Below are 23,546 nucleotides of genomic sequence, written 5' to 3'. Positions count from 1 at the left end.
ATTTTTGAACTGTCATTTTTAATATTTTAATATCAAAATATCACGATAAAATTTGGGTGTCATAGAATAGCATTTCTCAATTAATTTTAAAAGATAATTTGTAATTATGTTTGCATATATATGATTAAAAATTGAGTAACAACAGCATAGTCACTGTCATGGTCATAAAAATAAAAAAAAAATCATCAATTATAATTATAGCTTCTAATATTTATAACGGTAACTGATAATTGTATATATATATATATAATTGTTATGTATAACAGAGTGTTTGTTTGTAAATTATTAATTTAAATATATACGTTTTATAAAATAATTTAAATTTATTTACAATCATGTTTAACAAAAAAAATATAATATTCAAATATATTATAATAATAATAATATTCAAAGAATCAGTAAAATCATTTTCACAAAATGTATAAAACCAATTTATTATTTCTAAACTTCTTAAAGAAAATTATAATTTAATTGTATAATCACTAGTTTAAGTGTGTATTTTAAGTTTTGACGGTCAATTTAGTGTATTTTTGTGTGTTGGTTGTCCATTTTTTGCTTTAATCAAATTTTTGTATATTTGTTCAATTTTGTTTTAATTGTGCAGCTTATTAAAATAGTTATAGATAAAAGCTGCATATATAATTAATCTGTAGATTAATTATATGTGCAGTTTAAAAAAATAGCAGCTGGTATACTTTACTTGGCAAATATATATGTAGCAGCTGGCAATCGATCCAATAGTTTAAAAATAAATACATAATTTTACTATTTACTTTTAAATATATTTATTATGTATGAGAATAAAATGTCACTGAACACATTTAATTTAACAAGTATTAAAAAATAAATATATTCATAATATAATAAACAATAGTTACACCACTGTACCGAATAATAAATTTAAATTAACTCAATTAAACTCAGATTAGAAACGTTATTTTTTCTCAATACATTAACTTTAACAATACTAGCAACTATTAAAATTATTTGTTTTAGTTCAAATAATTTTTTATTCATATAAAAATAATATTTATTTATTTATAAGTATCCAATTAAGTCAATATTATACGTTTATACTTAATTAATTATCTAACTCTAAGTCAATGTTAATTGGCTTAAAAATATTAAATTTTTATCAAAGTAAAATAAGATAATATTAAATCAAATGGAACAAGAAACATGCATTTAAAGGATACATTTTTCAATTAAGAGGAGAAAAATGTCATGTCTCTGAATATAATAAAACATTATGAAGATTTCATAAAGTGGTATCTCATTGATAATTTAATTATTTTGAAAAGAAGTCTCATTAGTCCACACCTAAGTTATATTGGTAGAGTTTATGAAATTAAATTATCTAAATATTAGAGGCATACAAATATAAAAATATTATTAAAAATTAAACTTTTATATTTTTGTAGAAGTCAAAGATGATGTCTCAAAACATAATATAAATTATTTATTGGAAATTAACAAAAAGCAATATTCTAAAGTTGAAAATATTTTTTCTGAGCATAATCAATCCGGCCAAAGAGAGCAATGCTACCGGAGATGAAACTTCCGATGTGAATCTCTCTCTGTCTCTCTCAACAGGGAATCAACCTTTCGGCTCTTCAATGGCTTCCCATCCTCACCACCACAGCAATCACAACCCAATCCACAACTTCTCCAGCTTCACGCAATTCACAGCCTCCAAGACCTTCCTTCCTCTCCCGTTCGTCGGCTCGCCCCCACAACTCTCGTCCTCGTCCGAGTCGGCTCAGGCCGACTCGCCGTCGTCGCTCAAGGGCATGCCGTCGAGCTCCGGTTCCGGGTTTCCGTCGACGGTGCGGATTTCGCGGCTGAGTTCGGCCGGGAACAGTGGCCCGGCCTTCGTGGGGCAGGTTTTCAGCATGTGTGACCTCTCTGGAACTGGGCTTATGGCTGTTTCCACCCACTTCGACATTCCATTTATCTCCAAAAGGTAAAACCCCTTTCTTTAATTTTCAAGTTAATTTTCGTTTGAGTTGTGTTTGGTGTGTAAGAATTGGAGAATTGAATTCCTTAAGATAGATGAAGCTGTGTTTGGACCTCGTGGAAGGGAAAGAGAAAAGAAGAGGGGACAGAAGTTGGAGAGGAAGTAGATACTATATTTGATTGGTTTTGCAAAGAGAAATGGAGGTGAACTAACTGTTTAATTTTGAAAGGGGAAGGGGAAAAGTAAATAGACTAGAGAAAGTAAGACTGAAGGGAAGGGAAGGGAAGACAATGCTAATTTGATTTCCTTCCATTTGATTTTTCACCATAAAACCCACCTCAGAACTCAAGGTAATGTTAAGTTGATTTGCTTCCTTGTCTTCTTTCCTGAAGTTGGGATATCACTCAGGCCTAGAAAAATTCTTCTTGGTTTACCTAAAATGTTTGTATGAACTATAATTGTGATGAACAAAGACGTTCTTCCATTTGCTCCAAAGTAAACCACGTGAAGTTTTCTTCGAAGGAATAATAGAAATGAAAGCAATTATCAAGAGATAGGGGCAGACCTAGGATTCTACAGATGGGGCAAATTTTGCATAAAACCATGCATACATTTTTTACCCTAATTTATAATCAGAAGAAGTTAGTAATGAAAGCTTAAACATCTATCTGCAACATATGAGTTTTAATTATTGTAATTTTCTAAGTCTATTATTTCAAGAAATGATAGAAAAGGATAACTTTTTAAGATAACAGCTACAGAAGCTGCATATTAATGTAAGTTCCGTGAGTAAAAAAATTCAGTGGAAGAAGTTTTACAAGCATTTTAATTGAATAGACAAAAATATACATGAAAATAGCAAAAATTGGACATCTCAGTGTAGGGAAGTGTGAAGTGCCCCACCTTGTCCCTAAGTACATCCGCCCTTGTCAAGGGAGAAAACTCAGACATCACTATATGGTTCTTAAAGAGGCGAGGAGGTTCCAGCAGGATAATAACTGTGCCGTTTGTAGAAATCTACCTAGTAGATTGACTTACCTAATGGAAGTATAGTGATCCTCTAACTCCGAGGAGGGTTTAATTCGCTAATGTGGGAGCTGGCCTTGTAACATGTATAGGCAGTGATGTGTTTCTGAGATTGATAATCTTTTGCTTCTCTCATCCGGTGGGGTGCTTGCTTATCTAGAGATGTTTCCATTCAATTGGAGAAACCTGTTCCTCTTGCTTTTTTGTTTTCTCAACAATGAAATAGGCCATCCTTGAATCTTGGAACTACAAAGTGGCATTTTCCCCTCAGCTAGGGGGGCAAGGAGTTTGATTAATTATTTACTTAGAATAATATTGTCCAAAATATTTGCTTCCATGCCCTCCATTATTAATAGTTAATGATGGCTTTCATGACGCTCGATTGTGACTCCTATGGCCTCGAGAGATCTTTTGTTTCGTTGTGTTGACAATGAAGCCAGTGACTTTCATTATGTTGTGATGGTTTGAGATATTTTTTGGCGAAAGCTTTTGGTGAAGATTCAAAGATGTTGTAGCTATTATTCCTGTCGGGTGCTGATGTGATGAATGTTGATGTTTTCAAGGTGGGTCAATGAAGGATGCCGTGGTGGCAATGATGATGATTATCTGATTGCTGAATGATAAATTGATGCAAAAAATATTAAAGTAGAGGCTTACAAAAATTGTGTGTTTAATGTGTTGAACAAGGTTGGTTGTGAACTGATGGTAGATGAGGCTGATAGTTACTAGTTGCGGTGGGTTTGAGGAATGGATTGAAGTTAGGCTCGGATACAAATTAAAGCAGGAACAGCAGAATTAGCAACAAGCACAAGAACAATGAACTCAATTGGACAAACTCAAATGAATATCAAGAATACATCTGAAGGGGATTGAGGAATGAAAGCTTCTTACGGTGCAGCTGCGAAAATGATATATTTCCTTTTGCTATATCTGATATTAGAAAATCAAACTCCACTTAATTTAGAATCAAGATGTTGTTTAATACTGATCACCAGTGTGAGATAACATTCAATGGAGTCCACAACAGAATATATATGGACCAAATGCATATCTGAATATGGATCATACAAGTCTTACCTCCCCCTTGCTGCAATGATAATGTATTCTACATATGCACAACTGTATGTTTATTTTTTATAATTAATTTATTATTATTTTATTATGCAGTTAGTATCTTTACTCCTCTTTTTGGGTTGAAATGATAATGTTAAATGCATAATGCTACTTTGGCTAATTCTCTTTATATATAGAACACCTGAATGGCTTAAGAAGATATTTTCAGCAGTTACTAAGAGCGAGAGGAACGGGCCTGTCTTCCGCTTTTTCTTTGATCTAGGTGATGCAGGTATCCACAGTACCTTCACGTGTTTTTATTGACTGCATTACTTTTTGACTTTTGGGAAACAAGTTTCTCTATGTAGCCAACCATAGTTTTAAATGGTTGTGCCATCAAGTTGACATAGTAATTCTGTGTACATGGTATCCTTTTGTTTGGTAGAAGTTGATAACATAAATGCTCGTTACCTAAGTTGAAGGCTGTTCTATACAGATTCCCATGTTCATTTGATTTTTGGAATTATTGTCACCAGTAATTAATTGAAGTCTTATGCTTGGATTCATTTTTTCTGTGTTCTTTATAAATGGCTTGAGTTTTGATTTTCCTTTTGGTGAAGTGCCAAATAACCCACTATACTTGGCTTTGAGGCCAATTTGGCTATTGTACTTTGAGAAGAGTCAAATAAGCCATTGTACTTTTAGACTTTGGGCATTTTGCCAGTGTACTTTAAAAGGTGTCAAATAAGCCATTGTACTTTTAGTTTTGGGCCACATTAACCATTATGGTTGAATTTTTTAAACTCCATCCAATGATGTTTTAATTCTATTAACAACATTAACTCTATCCCCAATCAAAATAACCCCATAGTCGTAAATTCAAATTTGAAGAACCCCACACAGTTGCAATTTGTGTATTTTTAAAGTACAACGATTAATTTCACCCCAAATCTTAAAGTACTGTGGCTTATTTGACCCATTTTTAAAGGACCGCGGCTTATTTGGCACTTCACACTTTTCCTTTTGTTCCTTTTAGATTTCTTTGCCTAAGATCGGAATCTTACCTGGTTATACTTGTTATAGAAGGGGTATCTGATGTATAACTGATTATGTTTTTCAGTTTCTTATGTCAAACGGTTGAATATTCCAAGTGGCGTGGTTGGTGCTTGTCGTCTTGATTTAGCATATGAACACTTCAAGGTATGGCTTGCTCCAGCACAATGGTTTCTGTTTCAGTTTCATATTTAAGTAAAAGTGTTGAATTTCTACATGAATTTCTGCCTACACACATACACAATTGTCATGGCAATTCTAGATGCATGACTTGGTTAATATATCATTGTTTGAGGTGTATGGCCTTTAAGATTGTTTAGATATAATTGTCATCTTGTATAGCCATATTTTCATTAGTTGGCATGCCTGTTCTTTTTACCACATATTAATTCTTCCCTCTGTTACTAATATAAGGAAGGAAGAAGTAATTGTGATAATTTTTCACATGGATTAGCCATTAGTTAACGTGAGAAAATTATGCCTTTTTATTGAAGTTTATCTCTTATATATTATTATTCTCCTTTGCACGTTTTTATGTTTGGAAGGAGGATAATCCATGTCTCTCTCTCTCTAAATTTTTCTGAAGAAACTTTTTTATTTTTATTTTTATTTTGACTAAATTTTTGCACCTTCTACCTTTACTTCTATATGAGGGAGAGCCTTGGTAACAATGATAAGATTACTCCTTTGTGACTAGAAGGTCATTGGATTGAAGTTATGGAAATAGTGTCTTTTTAAAGCAATGGTAAGACTACATTAAAAAAAAAAAAAAGGGTCTCCTAATCCTTGCAAAGCTGGGAGCCTTGTGCATGAGGGCTGTCCTACGTTTACTCTTGTATGCATACAGGTTTATAAAGTCTGCCTATGCGTGCTTAGTGTTCAGTTCTCATAGAAATATTATCTATCTTAGATGAAGAAAGAGGACTGCATTAGATAGTTGACAACCTGTCATAAAGGTTTTCATATCAACATATGAACATCGAACTAGTAAGGGAACATATGTTAGCTTTATGGTTTAACCGAAGGTATGAACTTATTTCAAAAATGGAGATATAGAATTCATTTAACAAACTCAAAAACTATTGGGATAAGACTTTGCATGGAAGAGTGTGCTAATGTGGTGCACCCACATATCTTGAATTTTATGATTTATGAATAAATGAATGCTTGATTTATAACATGATTAGTTGTTTTAATTAAAATATGGATGCTAAGGTGTATGTGTGGCTAGATTTATTTTCCCAAGGAAACATGCAATTTAAGAAATTAGAGGTTGCCTGTGTTCAAACAAGATGCAAGTTCCTTGGTCAATTTGTTCTTCAGCTGTAAAAAACAAGATGATTCAACCATTCAAGCTGAGGGTGATACAAGTATGAGGAAAGGCTATGAAGGAGGTAGGCTGTGGTATGATGAAAAATATGCAGTTCTATATGAAATCTGCACCTGGGGCAGGTAAGAGTAGAATGGGCTTAAAAGGTATTTGTGTCAAATGATTGGAACAACGTTTTCCCCTTTTAAACTTTTCTTCTTGAATAGGTACAGATATTTTTGTTAACAAAACTTGCTTACTGTTTCTATTGGCACTTTTTTAGGTGATGAAATATTTGATATATTTTGAGCTGATCCCTTGATTTCTTAATATTCTTGTTATATTGCTCAAATTTATCTTGTGGACCTTTCTCTGCGCCTTTTTTTATGTTTCACCTTTTTAATGCAGGAGAAACCTCACTTGTTCCAGTTTGTTCCCAATGAGAAACAAGTAAGTTTAAAATGATGGCGCTTTTTAGGCATAAGCATATTTCTATAATAGTTTTCTGTTCATGCAGGTCAAGGAAGCTAATAAACTTCTCAAGACAATGCCCCAAAATGGTGCAAGGAAGAAGGTTGATGGTGTACCTGTTTTCAGTTCTCAAAACTTAGATATTGCAATTGCAACAACAGATGGGATTAAGTGGTATATGAATCTATTCCATCTCATACACTTTGATTTCCTAATTCCTGTTATTGTTCATACCAAACATCTGTGACTTCCACTGTTTCTTATTGCTCGTGTTAGGTATACTCCATATTTTTTTGATAAAGGCATGTTAGATAAGATTCTTGAAGAATCTACTGATCAGCATTTCCATGCATTAATTCAAACTCGGAACTTTCAACGTCGCCGAGATGTTATTGATGATAGTTTGGCCTCAGAAATGATTGAAGAGACCGCAGAGAGCACGTGGGAACCGCCAGAGGTACTAAAAAAACACGCATCAGTCAAAAAGATAGGTCCAGATTCAGGAATGCTGGGATTTATTTGTGTGTGTGTGCATTCTTTCTTTTGGACACAAGTTGACTATGATTGGGCATTGTTTGGATTTATTTGCTCAGGCTCATGCTCTTTACTTATTTCTCCCAGGCACCTATTGAGTTATTTTGCTGGCTTTCTTTTCTTTTTGTGTGGGGTGGGTGGGTGGGTTTGCGATAATAGATTTTAGATAGACAATGCTGGCATGCATGCAGATCCACTTCTTTATCAGTCTTGGTCATTTGGGTTCTTTCTTTCATTTTCACCTTACTTTCCTTGTCTTGTTCCTGTGACTGCTCTTTTGTGGAGGGAGGGTGTTATATCCACAAAGTTTGATTTCATCCTAGAACTATTAACTTGTTGCAGGGCAAAGGGTTCCAATCATTCTATGTTTTGTGCCTCTATGTGCACCGCTTTGTGAGCCTCTTTGAGTGTGTGAATATATAGAATCTGACACCTTATGTGTTGCCTTTTTCTGAAAATACTGACCATGAAAATCTGGAGCCTTTGGTGTTTTCAACTTACCCTGTTTCTCTTCTTTTAGGTTCAGGAAGTGCTGGATGAAATGGGCCACCCTGCAATACCTTTGAGTGTCATATCAAAGGCTGCTGAAATTCAGCTTCTCTATGCTGTGGATAAAGTACTTCTTGGGAATAGGTGGTTGCGTAAAGCTACTGGAATTCAGCCAAAATTTCCTTACATGGTTGATTCATTTGAACGCAGGTATCCTATGTCAATCTCAATTTCCCATGTTTTTAGCTTCTCATGGTACTTTCTTTGAGCCCGAGCAGTATTGGGTTTTGGTTCTTTTTAATGTAATAGATACCTTGGTTCCTTCACCCTTCATACCTTTGAAGCTTGATAGAATGAAATAGGCTTATTTTACATGTCTCTGGACCCAATATCCCCGATCACAGATCTCACCCATGTCTTGATCCATCCAAGACCTGGGTTCTGATCCATTTACTTGGAATTGATTAACTGTTTCATTTCAGACAAATTCTTTGCCCTTCAAATTTTTTTATTTCCTTTCTACTGTCTTCTGCTTTGTCCCTCTGTCCAAACAATCTCAACCCCAACTGACTCATCTCAAATCAAAAACTAAGCAGAGACTTCACAATTCACACAAGAAAGTGTATGAATCAACCATACAAGTGGGTTTCCCTCTAAAAAAATGTTCCCCATAATATAGGGCTTACATTAGCCTTTAGATAAAACTATATCCATAATTGTTAGATTATTTATCCTTGATATATGTTTATATAACATACTATATATTTAATTTTAAATGGTTCAGGTCCTAATCAGGTCAGAACTAATAAATCCTTGTATGAATCATTTATTATATCTGTAATCAGATTTGGAACTAGGTTTTGTAATTGGATATATTTAGTTTAGACTCACGTAAATGGATTGGAACTATATCAGCTCTGGGTCCAGACCTGATCCGTTGACTGGCCTAGAATGAAAGGCTTGATCTGCGTGATGTGTCTATTTAATTTATTAGCTTACATAGAAGCTCATCTCGGCAAGTGTTGACCTTCTGGTTAATTGACACTTGTTTTATTTTCATTGCTTTGCTAAACAAAGCAGGTTTTAGGCAGTTAAAAAGTTGGAGCAAAGTGAGCCAAGTTCTATTGAAGACAGAGATAACAGCCACCACATTGTGGAAATTACACTGAGTTTCAATGTTAGCGTTTGTTAGTTGATGTAGTTAACTGAGATTGTTAAATAATTATTCTGACCACCTGAGATTAAGGCTTGATATGTTTGTTGTTGTAATAAGAAAAATTACCTAAAGATTTAATTTAGTCATACATTTTCATTTATCAGTAAAGAAGTCAACAAAAATGAAAAAAATGCAAATTGCTTCACAATTCTTATCTGTCAATAAAAGATCAACAAAAACTGTATCTCAAGTAGAAAACTTCAATTTATTAATAAAGTAGTCAACCAAATAAACAAATGTGAAAGTCACTTTACCATTGACTCCACAAATCCCCCCCTGTGGCACAACCTTAATGATGACCCTCATTGTCCATATCTCATTCTTCACCATCATCTCCACAAATTCCCAGCCCGGCAGAATGCTCAATGATTATCCCACAACTGCCCCCTTCCTTATTGTGCATATCTCTTTCTATCTATGAAACCAGAAAACCCCCTATCCTCACTCTATTTCTCTTTGTGAAACTCATCACCACCTATGTAGCAATTGCATCCAAGTCCACCATAGCCCATTCTCTCACTTATCTGTCGCCTTGAACTCCTCCTTTCCACTTCCATTAACTCATCTTAATACCACTCCCACTGCCAAAACACGTTGTAGCTTCCCCCCCCCCCCCCCCCCCCCACCCCCCCAAAAAAATAAAAATAAATAAATAAATAAATAATAATAATAAAGTTAAACTGGCAGTGTTTTAATATGCCTTTTTTCAGGGAAGCTGGTGATGAATTTTGTGTGGTTGTAAGGGTTTATTATGTAATTTAGTGATGGGATTAGGGGGTATGGTTGGGCGTAGGTCATTAGTGGCCTTTGGGGCTTTGGGTGGCAGGACCCTGATGGGGTGGGGTGGTTGGGCTGGGGACTTAAGTGGCAAAGTGGTGGTTTGGGGCCTTGGGTGGCAAGATCTCTTTTAGGGGTGGGAATGGGGGCTAAGCAATATGGAGTTAGGTGCTGAGGATCAATTATGATGAGTGGTTGGGTGGAAATTGGTCGTGCTAGTTGTGGACCTTGCATTGGTGGTTCGCCAAGAGAAAAGGGGGGAGGGGTGTCAGCTGGTTGGAATAGTGATGGCAAGGAAGAACGTGGAAGTTAGGCCATTGGTGGTGATTGGCCGAGAGAGAAGAGAGGGATGAAAGGAGAAGTGGTAAGCCAGGTGACAGTGGGTTTGGGGTGGTATCATGCCTGTGATGGTGGCGGCAATGAGAAAGAGAAAGGTTGGAAGGCTGGGATGACGTAGAGTGGAAGATACAGAGGTTGGGATGAAGTGATGATTGCCAAATGGAACTAAAAAATTGGCAATTAGAAATTAATAAATATATTTAAGTTGGTTTTTGTGTTAATTATGTTTGTAATGGTAGAATAGATCAGGAAATTAACAAAATTCAAGGCTTCACTTAATCAAACATTAGTTAGTTTGACTAATATTGTAGCATGAGGAGGCCATCGGCTACACAAACTTAAAAGGCAAGGGATGGTGTAAATTTCACTGTATAAATGCTTCTGTCATGCTTTTCAAGAAAGTTCTATGGCATGATGGTGTAATTTGCCCTATAGTTATTTAATTGGGTTGAATAGTTATGCAATTTATCTTTGAAGCGTGTTTGTGGAGATGTCTTGGTAGCTCCAATTCCTTAAGTATATTGCAATAGTGACAATCGACTGCATTCTAAAGTTTAGCTGGTCCACCTCACTGATGAAATGGGATATTTGTCAGCTACGAAAGAGCGAGGTTGAAAGTAGGCTGTTGAAGCTTGGTTTGAAAACTTGAGGAGTTTCAAAATGTATTCAAGTTAGTTTGTTTAACTTTTGAGCCAATTGCAAATGAGTTTTATCAAAAATGCTATTGAGTAGCTTGATTCTTTTTTTTTTTTTCCCTAGTTTTAAACTCCTCAAGCCAAGTTTGAGCCAAGCTTATTAAACTGTGAGATCCAGCAAGCGTTCAAGCTTGGATTATTTGGATAACAAGTACAGCTTGACAAGCTTTTAATAAGCTGACAGAAATTTGAGTTGAAGTAGTTTGGTTTGCTTTTACATTGATACGTATTATTGCATTCCTGCAATGCCTTTCAACATTTGGTATGAATTGGGTGTGTAGGACTGCAGCTTCCTTGCTGAGAGCTTCCGAGTCCTCCAGAACTTTAGCTAATTCAGAATCAGAAAACACTAACCATCTTCAGCACCATGGCATTTCAGAGCTCACATCAACAGAGAGCATTCGACCCCAGCAAGAACGAGGACGAAGTTTCCGGCTACCTTTCAGAGATTGGTTTATGGGCCTATTGTCAAAACGATGGCAGAAGCCCCTATCAGATGAAAGGTAGGCTCCTTTATTACCTGTGCAAGTGAGGCATTCTTCAAATTTATCCTGCTTCATGCTAATTACACCCCTCTTGTTACCGCAGAGTGGAAGCTGCATCTGGGGAACACATGAAACAAGAGGTACAGCAAAGCCCTCTTCTTCCAAAGATAACAATGGTTGGCATCTCAACTGGAGACACGGGGCAGATGAGCAAGGCGACTTTGAAGAAGACAATGGAGAATCTAACAAGAGAGCTAGAACAGACCGACCAAGGAAACGCAGATGGCGATGGTAGCAATGAGCTGAGATGCGAAGACAGGGATCCTCTCTTTGTGGCAAACGTGGGCGATTACTACTCAAATGCAGCAAGAACAGGTTCAGCTCCATGGGTCCGGGGCGGGATTAGTTGATCAATTTCATGTTAACAGAAATTGCTTCATTTGCAGGATTTAGTATATTGTTGTGATTAAATTCACTAATAATTAATCGGTGGTAAAAGATGTAGAATAACGTGCTAATGCATCAGTTATTTGACAGGCATTCGATTGGATTCTCTCTCTTGAATGCTTTGCTTCACAGTTGAATGTAGATATTTACAGTGTATTTGAACGATTTTCTCTTCTCCATGCACCAGCACCAGCATATTTGTAGTATTTCAGACGTTGACTTGACTTGACTTGACTTTAGCTCGTCTTTCACGTTTACCGCGTAGACTTGAAAACCCTTCATGTCTTGGGGCCGGGTTGATACAAATATTTTTTCAGTTTATTTTAGTGTCAAGTTCATAATTCATAGTATATTTTTTCTTAAAAAATTAAAAAAAAGAAAAAGAAATCTCTCACCATCACTGTCAATTTTAGGGTTTAGACAATCAATTGAGAAAAAAAAAAAAAGAAGGTATAAAGAGACATGGAGAAAAAAAATAGAGAAATTACAGATATTATTAAAAATTATTGAAAAGCGCTCTCAAAACTTAATTAGAGTTAATTATTGACAAGATCATAATTCTTATATAAGACTACTTGGTATATTCGTTTTTAAGTAACTTTGAACATATTAAAAATATACTTTATCCACTCCGTATATATCTTTAATTAGGTTTTTTGTATTATAAATTTAGGCAGGCACCTTATATAATAATAATATTAAACTAATGATATATGGTCACAGCCACAGGCCCACGACCGTTTTGTTTAATTATTTTTAAGTAACCTCGAGCATATTAAAAATACTTTATCCATTCCATATATTTCTCCAATTAGGTTCTTGTATTATAAATTTAAGCAGGCATATTATGTAATATTAAACTAATGATGTATGGTAAAAAAAATTATTCCAATTATATATAATTGTTTCAATATTTCTATGCGTTGGATATTACTAATTGGATTACGTTAATGTAAGACAATTTAAACGATTTAATTTTTTTTTTCAATTTATTTGATTTGAACATCTATTCGATTGAATTAGTTCAATTTTAGAAAAAAATCAATATGTGTAATTTGAATAATTTGATTCATTCAATTACATCTATATCTAATTGAAAATAATTTCCAGTTAAATGTGGATGCTAGTTAGATATAGATGTAATCGAATTAATTGAATTATTTAAATTAAACATATCAAATTTTTTCTAAAATCGAATAAATTTAATCAAATATATATTCAAATCAAACAAATTAAAAAATAAATAAAAATTAAAAAAATCGAACAATTTATATTGCCCGATACTAACGTAGTTTAGTCAATAATGGACTTAAAACTCCCATTCAATTAAACTTTTCATTTCGTCTCCCCGAATTAAATTATGTCAAATCTTTTTGAGTAATTTAATCAAATCAAATATATTTTTATTTAATAGATATAATTAAAAAAGACATGTATAAATTTTGTTATAAATAAATAAATAAATAAATGATTAATTATGATTATAATTGTAATTATGAAAGTAACTGTAATTTTAAGTGAGATAAGAATTAATAATTTATAATAATATTAAAAAAATAAATATTATATGTATATATGTGGGGATAATGGTGGGGAGGGGGCCCGCGTCGGGCTGTATAAGAATGCCCAACGCGGGGCAACGTATCAATTCTCAAATAAATATTGTATTTTCTTAATTTGATTTATTTCCAACTTTTAAGCATGGACCGGGGTTTACCATTCTAGAGTGTTCGTCGCTTCGAGCCCTTCTCTTTTTCTCTCTCTATCTCTCTCCCCTCCATTATTATATCTTTGTTAGCACCGCAGGTCAAGCAATTAATCGATCCATCTCTTTTTCTTTCTGATCGAAGTGTTTTTGAATCGTTTCGTCTCTCCAGAGTTCTTGTGTCGATTCCTGTAATGGCGTCAGATCTGGAAATTAGGGCTAAGGAGGCGTTCATCGACGACCACTTCGAACTGGCCGTTGACCTCTACTCCCAGGCTATCGTTGTGAGCCCTAACAACGCTGAGCTCTTGGCCGACCGCGCCCAGGCCAACATCAAACTCCAAAACTTCACTGGTACCTCTGTATCTCACTTTCTATGTGTGCGTGTGTGTGCGTGTGCGCGTGCTGTCGACAAGTCTGCACCTTTCACTAATTTTCATGTCTCTTTGTTCCGTGTTTCCTTTAGTTTCTTTGAGTATATAAGATGATTTGAACTAGTTAAAGTAATCCTAGCTATTAGGCTTAAATACGGATAAAAGTTCCTAGTTTTGGTAGTTTGCCGTCTTTTGCTTTTTTGAATGGACGTACTGAATCTGTTGAATATGGCCATGGGGAGAGATGGTTGCAAAGCTAGAGTTCGTGTGGTGAACCTGGATTAAACTTGCGTTGTTGTTGTTGGCATACTGAATCTGTTGCTTATGCCGTCCTTTTTTCTGTTGTCGTAAAATCATTCTGATGCTTACTGTGGGTTTGATGAGGGATAACAGGAAAACAAGAGCACCAATATTTATGTTGCTTGTTTTTTCTTTTTCCCGAACCTGTGATGATTGCACCAAGTTTCACCGACTCTTTTAGCTCAATGTTCTTACATGTAGAAAATCTGTTTGTTGAATGTATGAGATTTTTCCATCAAGGCAGTTGCCTGGTGTCGGGCTCATTTTAGCACAGATAAATGTTTCATTGGGGCTGAGATAATAGGCATTCCTTATCTAGTAGTTTTTTTTATTCTTTGAATTAACACACCATAACCATTACTTTCACGTGTTTTTCCATACATTGTAAGAAGTCAATTAATTCCAATAACCTAAGCAAACACTCTTATCTGCTGCCGACACGTGCTAGTTTTATGTGTTTAAACAATAAATTCATTCTAGTAATTAATTTGGTTCTGATATGAAAAAGGGGAAAAAAAAAATTCACAGGCCCAAATCATAGATGAGATGAATTTACCACTTAAATGCCATTTGTGGTTGGCTGCCGTTTGTTTCGGAAATTGAAATAAGAGAAAATTAATACCAGAGCGGGAATGGAAAGAGAAGTTGGTTTTGGCATCAGGAAACAAATGTGATTTGGGAATGAATGCTTTACAGGCAATGGAAGGAATATGACAAAAGTGGAGGTTAATTTATAGGAGAATGCCAAGCAAAACCAAAAACTAAGGCTCCATTTGTTTTGTGTTTAGGCTAAAAAATATGTTTCTTTAGAAAAATTGTACTTTTAGATTTCTTTGTACATAATAAAGATGAAACTTTTACAAATTTTAGATCTTTGGTTTCTATTCTTTTTTTTTTTTCTCAGAAAAAATTCTGAATGAAATGGTCGTGACCAATGAATGTCCAATCAGTTTGTCAACCAGTATACTTCAGAAATTAAATTTAACCAGATATATCAGAACTTTGATAAACTTGTTTGACTTTAATCCAATCAGTTCGTCAATTCCTTGCTTATTTGATGATAAAAAAGTATCATTTTGGTTTTTGACTTAAAGGTGGGTAATTGAGGAACTGAACTTGTTCGTTTTCTGATCTTCATTTTCATTTTTTTTTTTTAACAAGCAAAGAGAGAAGTTATTTTTTAGCACATAAAAGTGAACAGCTGTCTCTCATAGACAGCTTGTCTTTCTACTTTCCCTTCAATTTTAGTACTAACAATTTCACTGTGAAAAATAAGTGGAGCAATTTCTTTATTTTGTGGGCACTGTTGAGAGAGTTTGGATTGAATAGATATTCTCTCTTATTTATTCCATGAGTATGAAACCCTATATATACAAGAAGTATGCTAATAAATCTCCTAAAAACTAGGAGTGGATAACAACCTAATAAGTAGGAACAATAATCATCTATAATTTACAGATTTATACAAAATATGAAAACTTAAACTTGATTTATCTTCTTCGGCTTCATGCTTCCTTATCTTCTCATCATTAACCGCCACTCCTTATCTTCTAAATGATAAGGTTCTTTATCCGTAACAGGCACTAGGCCCTCCAACTAGATCAGAAAAGAGTATTTCTTGAAACTTTCTAATGAAAGTATAGAAATAAGTTTTATATTGGGACGACTTAATAACTCTGAGGAGGATGAGAATTACAAGAATTACACGCTCTATAAATGTATTTGTGCAAAAAAAAAAAAAAGAAGAAGAAGAAGAAAACTGCTATAAAAAAAATCGTGCATAGTTAACTAGTTGGACTAGATAGTATCTTGATAAAAATATGGAATTACTTGGTAGAAGAAGTACTTTTTGATTAATGAAACTATTTAATGCGACCCTTTGAGCAAAAAGGATGTCAGATGAGTGGAGAAAGAGCATTTTGGTGCTTATTTATAAGAATGAACATGATGGTCTGAGTTAAGATTGATTACAGAGGGATGAAGTGAATAAGCCACCTTATGAAACTTTGGAAGAGGGTAATTTAACAAAGGTAAAGGAGAGACTAAAGTCTTTGAAAATTAATTTGGTTTATGCCTGATAAGTCAACAATTGACGTTATTTACTCATGGAGACGTCTAATGGAATGGTTTAGAGATAAGCAGAAAGTTGCATATATTATTTATAGACTGGAAAAAGCATATAACATAAATCTTAGAAAAGTCTTGTGAAAGGTGTTGGATAACATGAAGGGATCTGGATTGCTTATATGCTTATATATAGGCTATTAAGTACATGTATTTCAATGAAAAATGTGCATTAGGAATTGTAGAGGAGATACTGAGGGTTTTCAGTTATAATTGGATTACATAAAGGATCTGCATTGGGCCCTTTCTTCTTTGCTCTTGTGATGGGTGAACTCACATGTACAATAAATGAGCATGCCTAAAACGAGGATGTGATGGTAGATGCATGTCCATACAAAAGAGGATGAGATGAAAATTGAAGTTGAAATGTGAGAAGATGAGTGGGTGAAATTGAGGAAGTGTGTAGCAAAAGAGGGAGATGAAGGTCAAAGAGAATTTGGTAGGAAACCCTTAAAATATGACATTGGATATATTGGCTTTATTGAGTATATGACCATAGATAGAGATGGATGGAGGTCTAGAATTCATATAGAAAACCTCAGTAAGATTAAGGCTTGCTGTCGTTGTCATTTAATTGCTTGGTGGAGACTTATTCTTTTATTTTTGCTAATGGTGTAATTCTTAACCTGTAGTATGAGAGAACTCTTGAACATCTTTCTGAGTTAAGATTTCATTTCTTATTCTTGTCATTTTAATTTTTCTTTTGGAAGATTCACATTTTACATTTGGCCACCTAGTTATTTTCTTATGCTTGACATTCTTACTTTTCTTTTGGAAATTTTTCCTTTTGCATTTGGGCCCGGCCTTATATTTTGAAGTTCTTTTGAGAATATTCAGTTGACATCAGACTATCTCCACCTGTAACAATTATATTCATATCGATTTTCATTTTGTGAGCAGAGGCTGTTGCTGATGCCAACAGAGCAATTGAATTGGACCCTTCTTTGGCCAAAGCATACTTGCGTAAAGCGTGAGTATCCATTTACTGGATTAGACATCTTTTAATGTTTGTTTTTTGTAACTTATTTTGTTGATTTATTACCATATACAATTTTTTGTAGTATATATGATGTATTGGTGGCAGAACCTCAAGGAGTATATGTGCGTGTAGACCATATTTCCTATATGTGATATCTTTTTTGCCCAAGGCTTTGACATGTGTATTCCCTTGTGTATCTAAAGTGTATTTGGTTAGAAAATGTAAAAAAGGTACTTTTGAACACATCACAATTGGCAGGGGTCTGCTGGTTGAAATTTGTCTAGTATGGGTGTGGGAATTTACAGGCTTCAAAATGTAATATTTAGTTGATTCGTATATTTTTACAATTATGGAGTTTTAAAAGTTTAAGAAACTCCCTTCTGTCTATCAATTATGTTGATTGGTGTTACTGGTCATCACTGTCCCTCTTTTGCTCTTTTGATGATTTATATTTTCAATTAATTTTGTAGACTGATACGAGTTTCTTTTTAGTGATTGATGTAAGCACTGCTGTAATGCTGAGATGGGATGCTGATTATCTGCACATGCTCTGTTAGCTATTCATTTTCTAGGAGGAACTTATGGACCTGTTAATGTATATAGTGGAGGGTAAATTACAGATGCTGGTCAGGTTTTTTGTAAGCCATGATGTGGTCACTATGGAATTGACTTGGCAATTGGGCATACTTTCTCTAGTAGAAGTAGATTATTTGATCTAGAAGATATCATCATTCATGTCATTGCCCTGCATTCATATTTTAAATCCTAGGGTTTTTGGTTAAAATATCTTTCTACACTTTATCTTACTGAACTTCTCTTTTTTTATCACACAGCATGGCCTGTATCAAGCTGGAAGAGTATCAGACTGCTAAAACTGCCTTAGAAGCAGGTGCTTCTTTAGTACCAGGAGATTCAAGATTCACTAAGATGATCAAAGAATGTGAGGAACACATTGCAGGTACTTATTTGCCTGTGACTAAATTTTATGGTGATCAATTAGGACAATTAAATGGTATTTAGCCAAAATCTGTGGAATTGAAGCAAACTTTGGAACCCTCCTGCTGGAGTCTAGGCAGAACCACAGGAACAATAAAAAGAGATGGTTAACAGATAACATCCTTCTGCTTTTTGCTAGGCATTGGCTTGTTTCAATGGTATGTTCTGTTTCCAGTGGAGGATAATGTGTGCTTGAATGAGTCATCATTTCACCATGTGTGCATGTCTATCACGCATTGTTACCAGTTGAGAAAAGCAAAATTTATATGATTAAGCAATAGATAATACTAAAATGTTGAAGTGTATGTCAGTTCCATTCAGAATTGTTTTCAAGTTTGATTAGGCATCAGCATTAGATGTGCCTACAATGTGTGTGTTTGGTGGTTAGTAACCTGGATATAACCTTCCTCAAGCAAGTTCAGAAAGTTCTTAGTTATCTTGTTGGGCAGGAAAACCTTGACAAATATCTGTGACAACTTAGATGCATGTTTGGGTTATATGAATGTCATGTGGGGATTTCCAATGTGACCTGGGTCTCCATCCTCCGAATCAAGCCATATGTTTAGTAATGATAGGCCAACAGTGTACCGGACCTACCAAAGACGCCACAAGCAGCAAGCATGAAGGATAGAATAGTGAATTAACACATGCGGGTGTAACAACTAGCATGTGTGCAGGGGGGGTAGAGTTGTAATCCCGCATGCTGAGGGAATAATCAGCATGTGCAGGGGAATTCGGTTAGAGAGGAGCAAGGGAGAGGTATATATAGCGTAGAAGGAGAGAGAGAGAGCAGGCTGATTTTGGGAGGAAATTCAGGAGAGTGAGGGCCTCTCGAATGCCCTGATTTGTTCTTGTTTTGCTTGTAATTTTGTAAAGCAATTGATATTGGATCAAGGTATTGGATAATCCTTGGGTACTCCATCAGTTTAGTGTTGTAAGGTGATGCATGGGCAACTAAAATCCCCATCCCCCCTTCTCTCTCTCTCTCTCTCTCTCTCTCGCCCTTTTTCATGTCTTTGTATGCCATAAGGATTTGTTTTTACTTCCCATTTAATCCCTTTGCACCTAAGTAAGGTAAACTTGATCTTGATGGGAATAAAATCAACTCAATAAGAAAAAGGATCTGGCTAACTCATTCACTTCTCCACTCTGAGTTGGCTGGAAAATTTGGATTCCAATGTTGTCATTGATTGCAACATACAAAATCAAATACTAAAGGTGATATGAAACATGGAGCATTTTCAATAGTTATGCTCTTGGACAATTATGTGCTTCAGTTATTTTCCTTCTCTTAGGTGGATTGTCCAACCAATGTGTATAAATTTAGAGACTTTTGATTGTTTTGGTTGGATAGGTATGACATATTAGTTTAGGAAGGATGTATAAGAATACCATTGTAGATAAGAAAGTGAAGGGCAACTCAACTTCTTATTTGGCTTTTTAATCTGATTGGTGGATTTTGGATACTGAATCAGAGGAAAATGGCGAGTTACCAAGGCAGTCATTGGAGAAACCTCCTGTTGAATTGACAGACAAAATTGTTGAAATTTCAGAAGATGCTCAACCAGCAGCACCATCATCCAAACCAAAATACAGGTAGTGGCTACTTTCTGTTCCTTTTGTTTGCAAGTTTTATAATTCATGATAGGAATATGCTGAATTATTCCAGTTGCTTATGTGGAATTCTCATGATGCTCGGAAGCCATCTTACTTCAACAGTTTATTTGATGCCTTAGGTCAAACTGTCAAACTGTCAAACTGCGAGTTTCTCATTAAAAAATCGGATGGTTTCACAATATGATGCATGACACAATTGTGTACTATAGGTGTGGATAGTGTTAATCCAGTGATATTCTCCCTGCAGGCATGAATTTTACCAGAAACCCGAGGAAGTGGTTGTTACTATATTTGCAAAGGGCGTACTACCAGAAAATGTTTCTGTCGACTACGGTGAACAAATAGTATGTTCACGTTACTCAATATTTGTTTGATTATCTATTTACTCTGTGTGGATCATAATTTGTTTGTTTGAACTTCTGGTAGAAATATGTGCTAATTATATGCATCCATTTCTTTTTTCTCTCCCTCTCTTTTCTTTGTTTGGATGCCTCACAGCTTAGTGTCACCATTGATGTTCCTGGTCAAGATACCTACAATTTTCAGCCTCGTTTATTTGGAAAGGTAATGCACAAATGTCATGTTGTTGTATATTTGTTCTTGTTTGGATCCTGTTGGATCAGGTATATATTCAATTGGACAAGTTGTTGAGGACAGTATTCTTTTGCAGATTTAAAACCAGTGAAATGAGGAAAAGATGTCCATGTAGTTATTTGCAATACATCATTGTTTGGAATGCTGGTCTAATTGATCTTGAATATAGTTCTGTTTTATGCATTGGTTGGAGTTGACTGTTGATAGCAGCCTTTCCCTTTGTTTTGTGTTGCATTTTAAACAGATAATACCGGAAAAATGCACGTTTGTAGTCTTGTCTACAAAGATTGAAATTCGCCTAGCCAAAGCTGAGGCCATACAGTGGACTTCTCTTGAATTCAACAAGGAAAATGCTCTTGTACAGAGGGTAAATATATCATCGGGTAGGTTTTTGTACTTACAAGTTGAATCTTCATAGCTCTAAGTGGAGATTAACACAACTATTATTGATTAATCAACTGGTGCTGCTTGTTTTACATGGTTGATGACATTTAGGGCAACTTGTATGGCACTGAAATGTATGATTATTTCACTTCAAAAAAAAAATTCTCAAAAGGTGGACCCAAAAATTTTGGTGTGGGGGCCTTGGGGTGGGGGTGTGGTTCGAGTTAAAAAAAAATAAAATTTCCGAGTATGGTCCAAAGCAAATATTTTTTTTTTTTTTGGGTAACGCCTCATCACGAGTGCCCTCATCTAGTGGCCCCAAAGTACGGTGAAGGAGTTAAATCAGGGAATTTGGTGGCCCTTGGTTTCGATCCTAGAACAACACTTGACCATGACAGAGTAGGCTCCAAATGGGATCGCCAGAACCACCAGGCTTATGCCCCTGGGGGCTCAAAGCAAAACAAAATTTAATAGGCAGGAAAGTAGTTCTTATAAACAATTCTTGAAATACTATATTAAGTGGGAAAAGAATTTCATAATTTTTTTTTTTTTTTTGGGGGGGGGGGGGGGTGGCTTGGTCCTTGCTGTTTAATTCTGCTAGTGCTGTTTAATTCTGCTAGTGCATTTTACTGTTTCTCCTGGTATAGAAAACTGCTATTACTTGTATCAATTTCCATTGTTTTGGATCCAATTTGGTTATGATTAGATATTCTCAGGTTTTGAAACCAAAATGTCTTGGGAGAACACAGTTGATGTGTTGTTGTATAAACTATTTTGTGGAGATTTATTTAAAACATCCCAGTTTAATAAATAAAGATATGTTGTTTTTGCTAATTTAAGAATTTTTTTCATTGTTTTTGCTTCTACAACAACGAAAACTAAAAACAGAGACCACAAGCAAAGATGCTATCATATCTCATGAGAAAATTAAGTATTATCTAGTCTTTTTGCATTCGTAAAACTGTAAATGGATGGAGCTTTGGGTTTGTGTTCTGTTTCTATTGGACTTGAATGATGGGGTTAGCACATCTTAATTGTGCATATGGGCTGCAGCCATGAATTCAACAGAATGATTTCTTTAGTTTGGTTATCTTGGTACATTGAGCCAGTGCTGGTTTATGAAATCAAATGCTTGTACCCTGATTATATTTGTCTTAAGGATTTTAATTTTGAAATTATCTCTTTCATATATATGCTTTCATTAACTTTCTACCAATTGGGTGCTTCTGCCTTTTGTAGTTACTCAAAGGCCTGCATACCCTTCCTCAAAGCCAACAAGAGATTGGGATAAAATGGAAGCCCAAATGAAAAAGGAGGTATATCTGAAACCTTTTGGTCTTTTCATGTTTGTCTAAGTTCGTATCCCTAAATAGTTGGACTTTTATGGTTTAGTTTGGATTCATTACTGGTTTGCATATCAGGAGAAAGAGGAAAAGTTGGATGGAGATGCAGCTTTGAACAAATTTTTCCGGGACATATATCAAGATGCTGACGAGGACACAAGAAGAGCCATGAAAAAATCTTTTGTAAGTCCAAAAATCACTTCATATTGGATTGGGATATTCATTATTGATGACTCGCGTTTAACTTTGCTAAAAACATACTGAAATCGCAGAAGTTGAGGAAACATAACCTTGTTGAGAATAACATGTTCAGGGAAAATGAAAATCAGGGAACTTAGGGCCTGTGGTCCTGATATTTGTAGTTTGGTTCTGAAATAACTAGGAAAACGTGCTTGGTGAGATAGTTTCTAAAACTGTGAGAAAATTTGTTCCAAAATATCCCTATTTTAGGGAAGAGAAATGTTTTAACCAGTTCATAAAATAGATTTTATGTGGAAACAATGGCGTTTGTGAAGTTATCATTATTGTTTCTTCATCTGATTTTCCTACAGGTTGAATCGAATGGGACAGTGCTCTCAACAAACTGGAAAGAAGTGGGGTCGAAGGTGGTGGAAGGAAGCCCTCCAGACGGCATGGAGTTGAAGAAATGGGAAATTTAGACTTTTGGCTCCCGCCTGGAAAGTAACTGTAATTTGGGCTGTGGAAATTTTGTTTGCGTTTTAGTCTGTTTATGGTGTGTTCTAGAACCCAAATTTCTATCATATGCAGACCTTCAAAGTGTGTGGTGTGTGGATGGTCCTTTGTCTAGTCCCCTAGATGGTGTGTTCTAATGGGTCGTTCGCTAATGATGTTTTGTACTGTTTTTTGTGTTCCTGTTTGAATAATTTTTCAGAACATTTTATTATTTGTTTGTGTTAAAATTTATATTATAGACTAGTAAATCCTAAGCACTAAGAATGTATTCACTTAGGTTATCTTCAATCCATTTTTTTATCTTATTTTTTTTTATATTATAAATAAATCACTTTATTTTTAACTCGTCTTATAAGCTGTGTTCCAACTTATACACTATTCTTCTCTTTATTTTTTATTTTATTTTATTTATTTATTTTTTAAATTTTAATTTTATTTATGTTATTTTATTTGTAATTTCTAAATATATATAAAATTAATAATTAAATACATAAATTAATAACTAAATATATATAAATAAAATTAATAATTAAATATATAAATCAGTAATTAAATACACAAATTTTCAAACAATTTCACAATTTTT

The 23,546-nt window shown here is 34.8% G+C and overlaps 2 protein-coding genes across 2 annotated transcripts; both read left to right on the top strand.

The window, feature by feature from the left end:
- The first annotated feature begins 1,504 nt into the window (after nt 1-1,504).
- Nucleotides 1,505-12,016, top strand: LOC127798008 (uncharacterized). The gene is made up of 9 exons (XM_052331282.1): nt 1,505-1,963; nt 4,234-4,328; nt 5,157-5,236; nt 6,807-6,848; nt 6,916-7,043; nt 7,146-7,326; nt 7,924-8,102; nt 11,201-11,422; nt 11,508-12,016. The coding sequence occupies exons 1-9, from the start codon at nt 1,617-1,619 to the stop codon at nt 11,812-11,814; spliced, it is 1,581 nt and encodes a 526-aa protein (XP_052187242.1). The 5' UTR covers nt 1,505-1,616; the 3' UTR covers nt 11,815-12,016.
- Nucleotides 12,017-13,557: 1,541 nt separating this feature from the next.
- On the top strand, nt 13,558-23,171 carry LOC127797220 (protein SGT1 homolog). Its single transcript, XM_052329908.1, has 10 exons — nt 13,558-13,910; nt 17,255-17,324; nt 18,167-18,291; nt 19,805-19,925; nt 20,194-20,290; nt 20,445-20,510; nt 20,785-20,923; nt 22,164-22,240; nt 22,346-22,450; nt 22,819-23,171. Exons 1-10 carry the CDS (start codon nt 13,751-13,753, stop codon nt 22,924-22,926), a joined length of 1,068 nt encoding a protein of 355 aa, XP_052185868.1. The 5' UTR covers nt 13,558-13,750; the 3' UTR covers nt 22,927-23,171.
- Nucleotides 23,172-23,546: the final 375 nt, after the last annotated feature.

Source organism: Diospyros lotus, chromosome 3 (genome assembly GCF_014633365.1).
Source record: "Diospyros lotus cultivar Yz01 chromosome 3, ASM1463336v1, whole genome shotgun sequence".
Taxonomy (NCBI): domain Eukaryota; kingdom Viridiplantae; phylum Streptophyta; class Magnoliopsida; order Ericales; family Ebenaceae; genus Diospyros; species Diospyros lotus.
The sequence above is the reverse complement of the archived record's forward strand: the minus strand, read 5'-3'. Positions and strand labels throughout refer to the sequence as shown.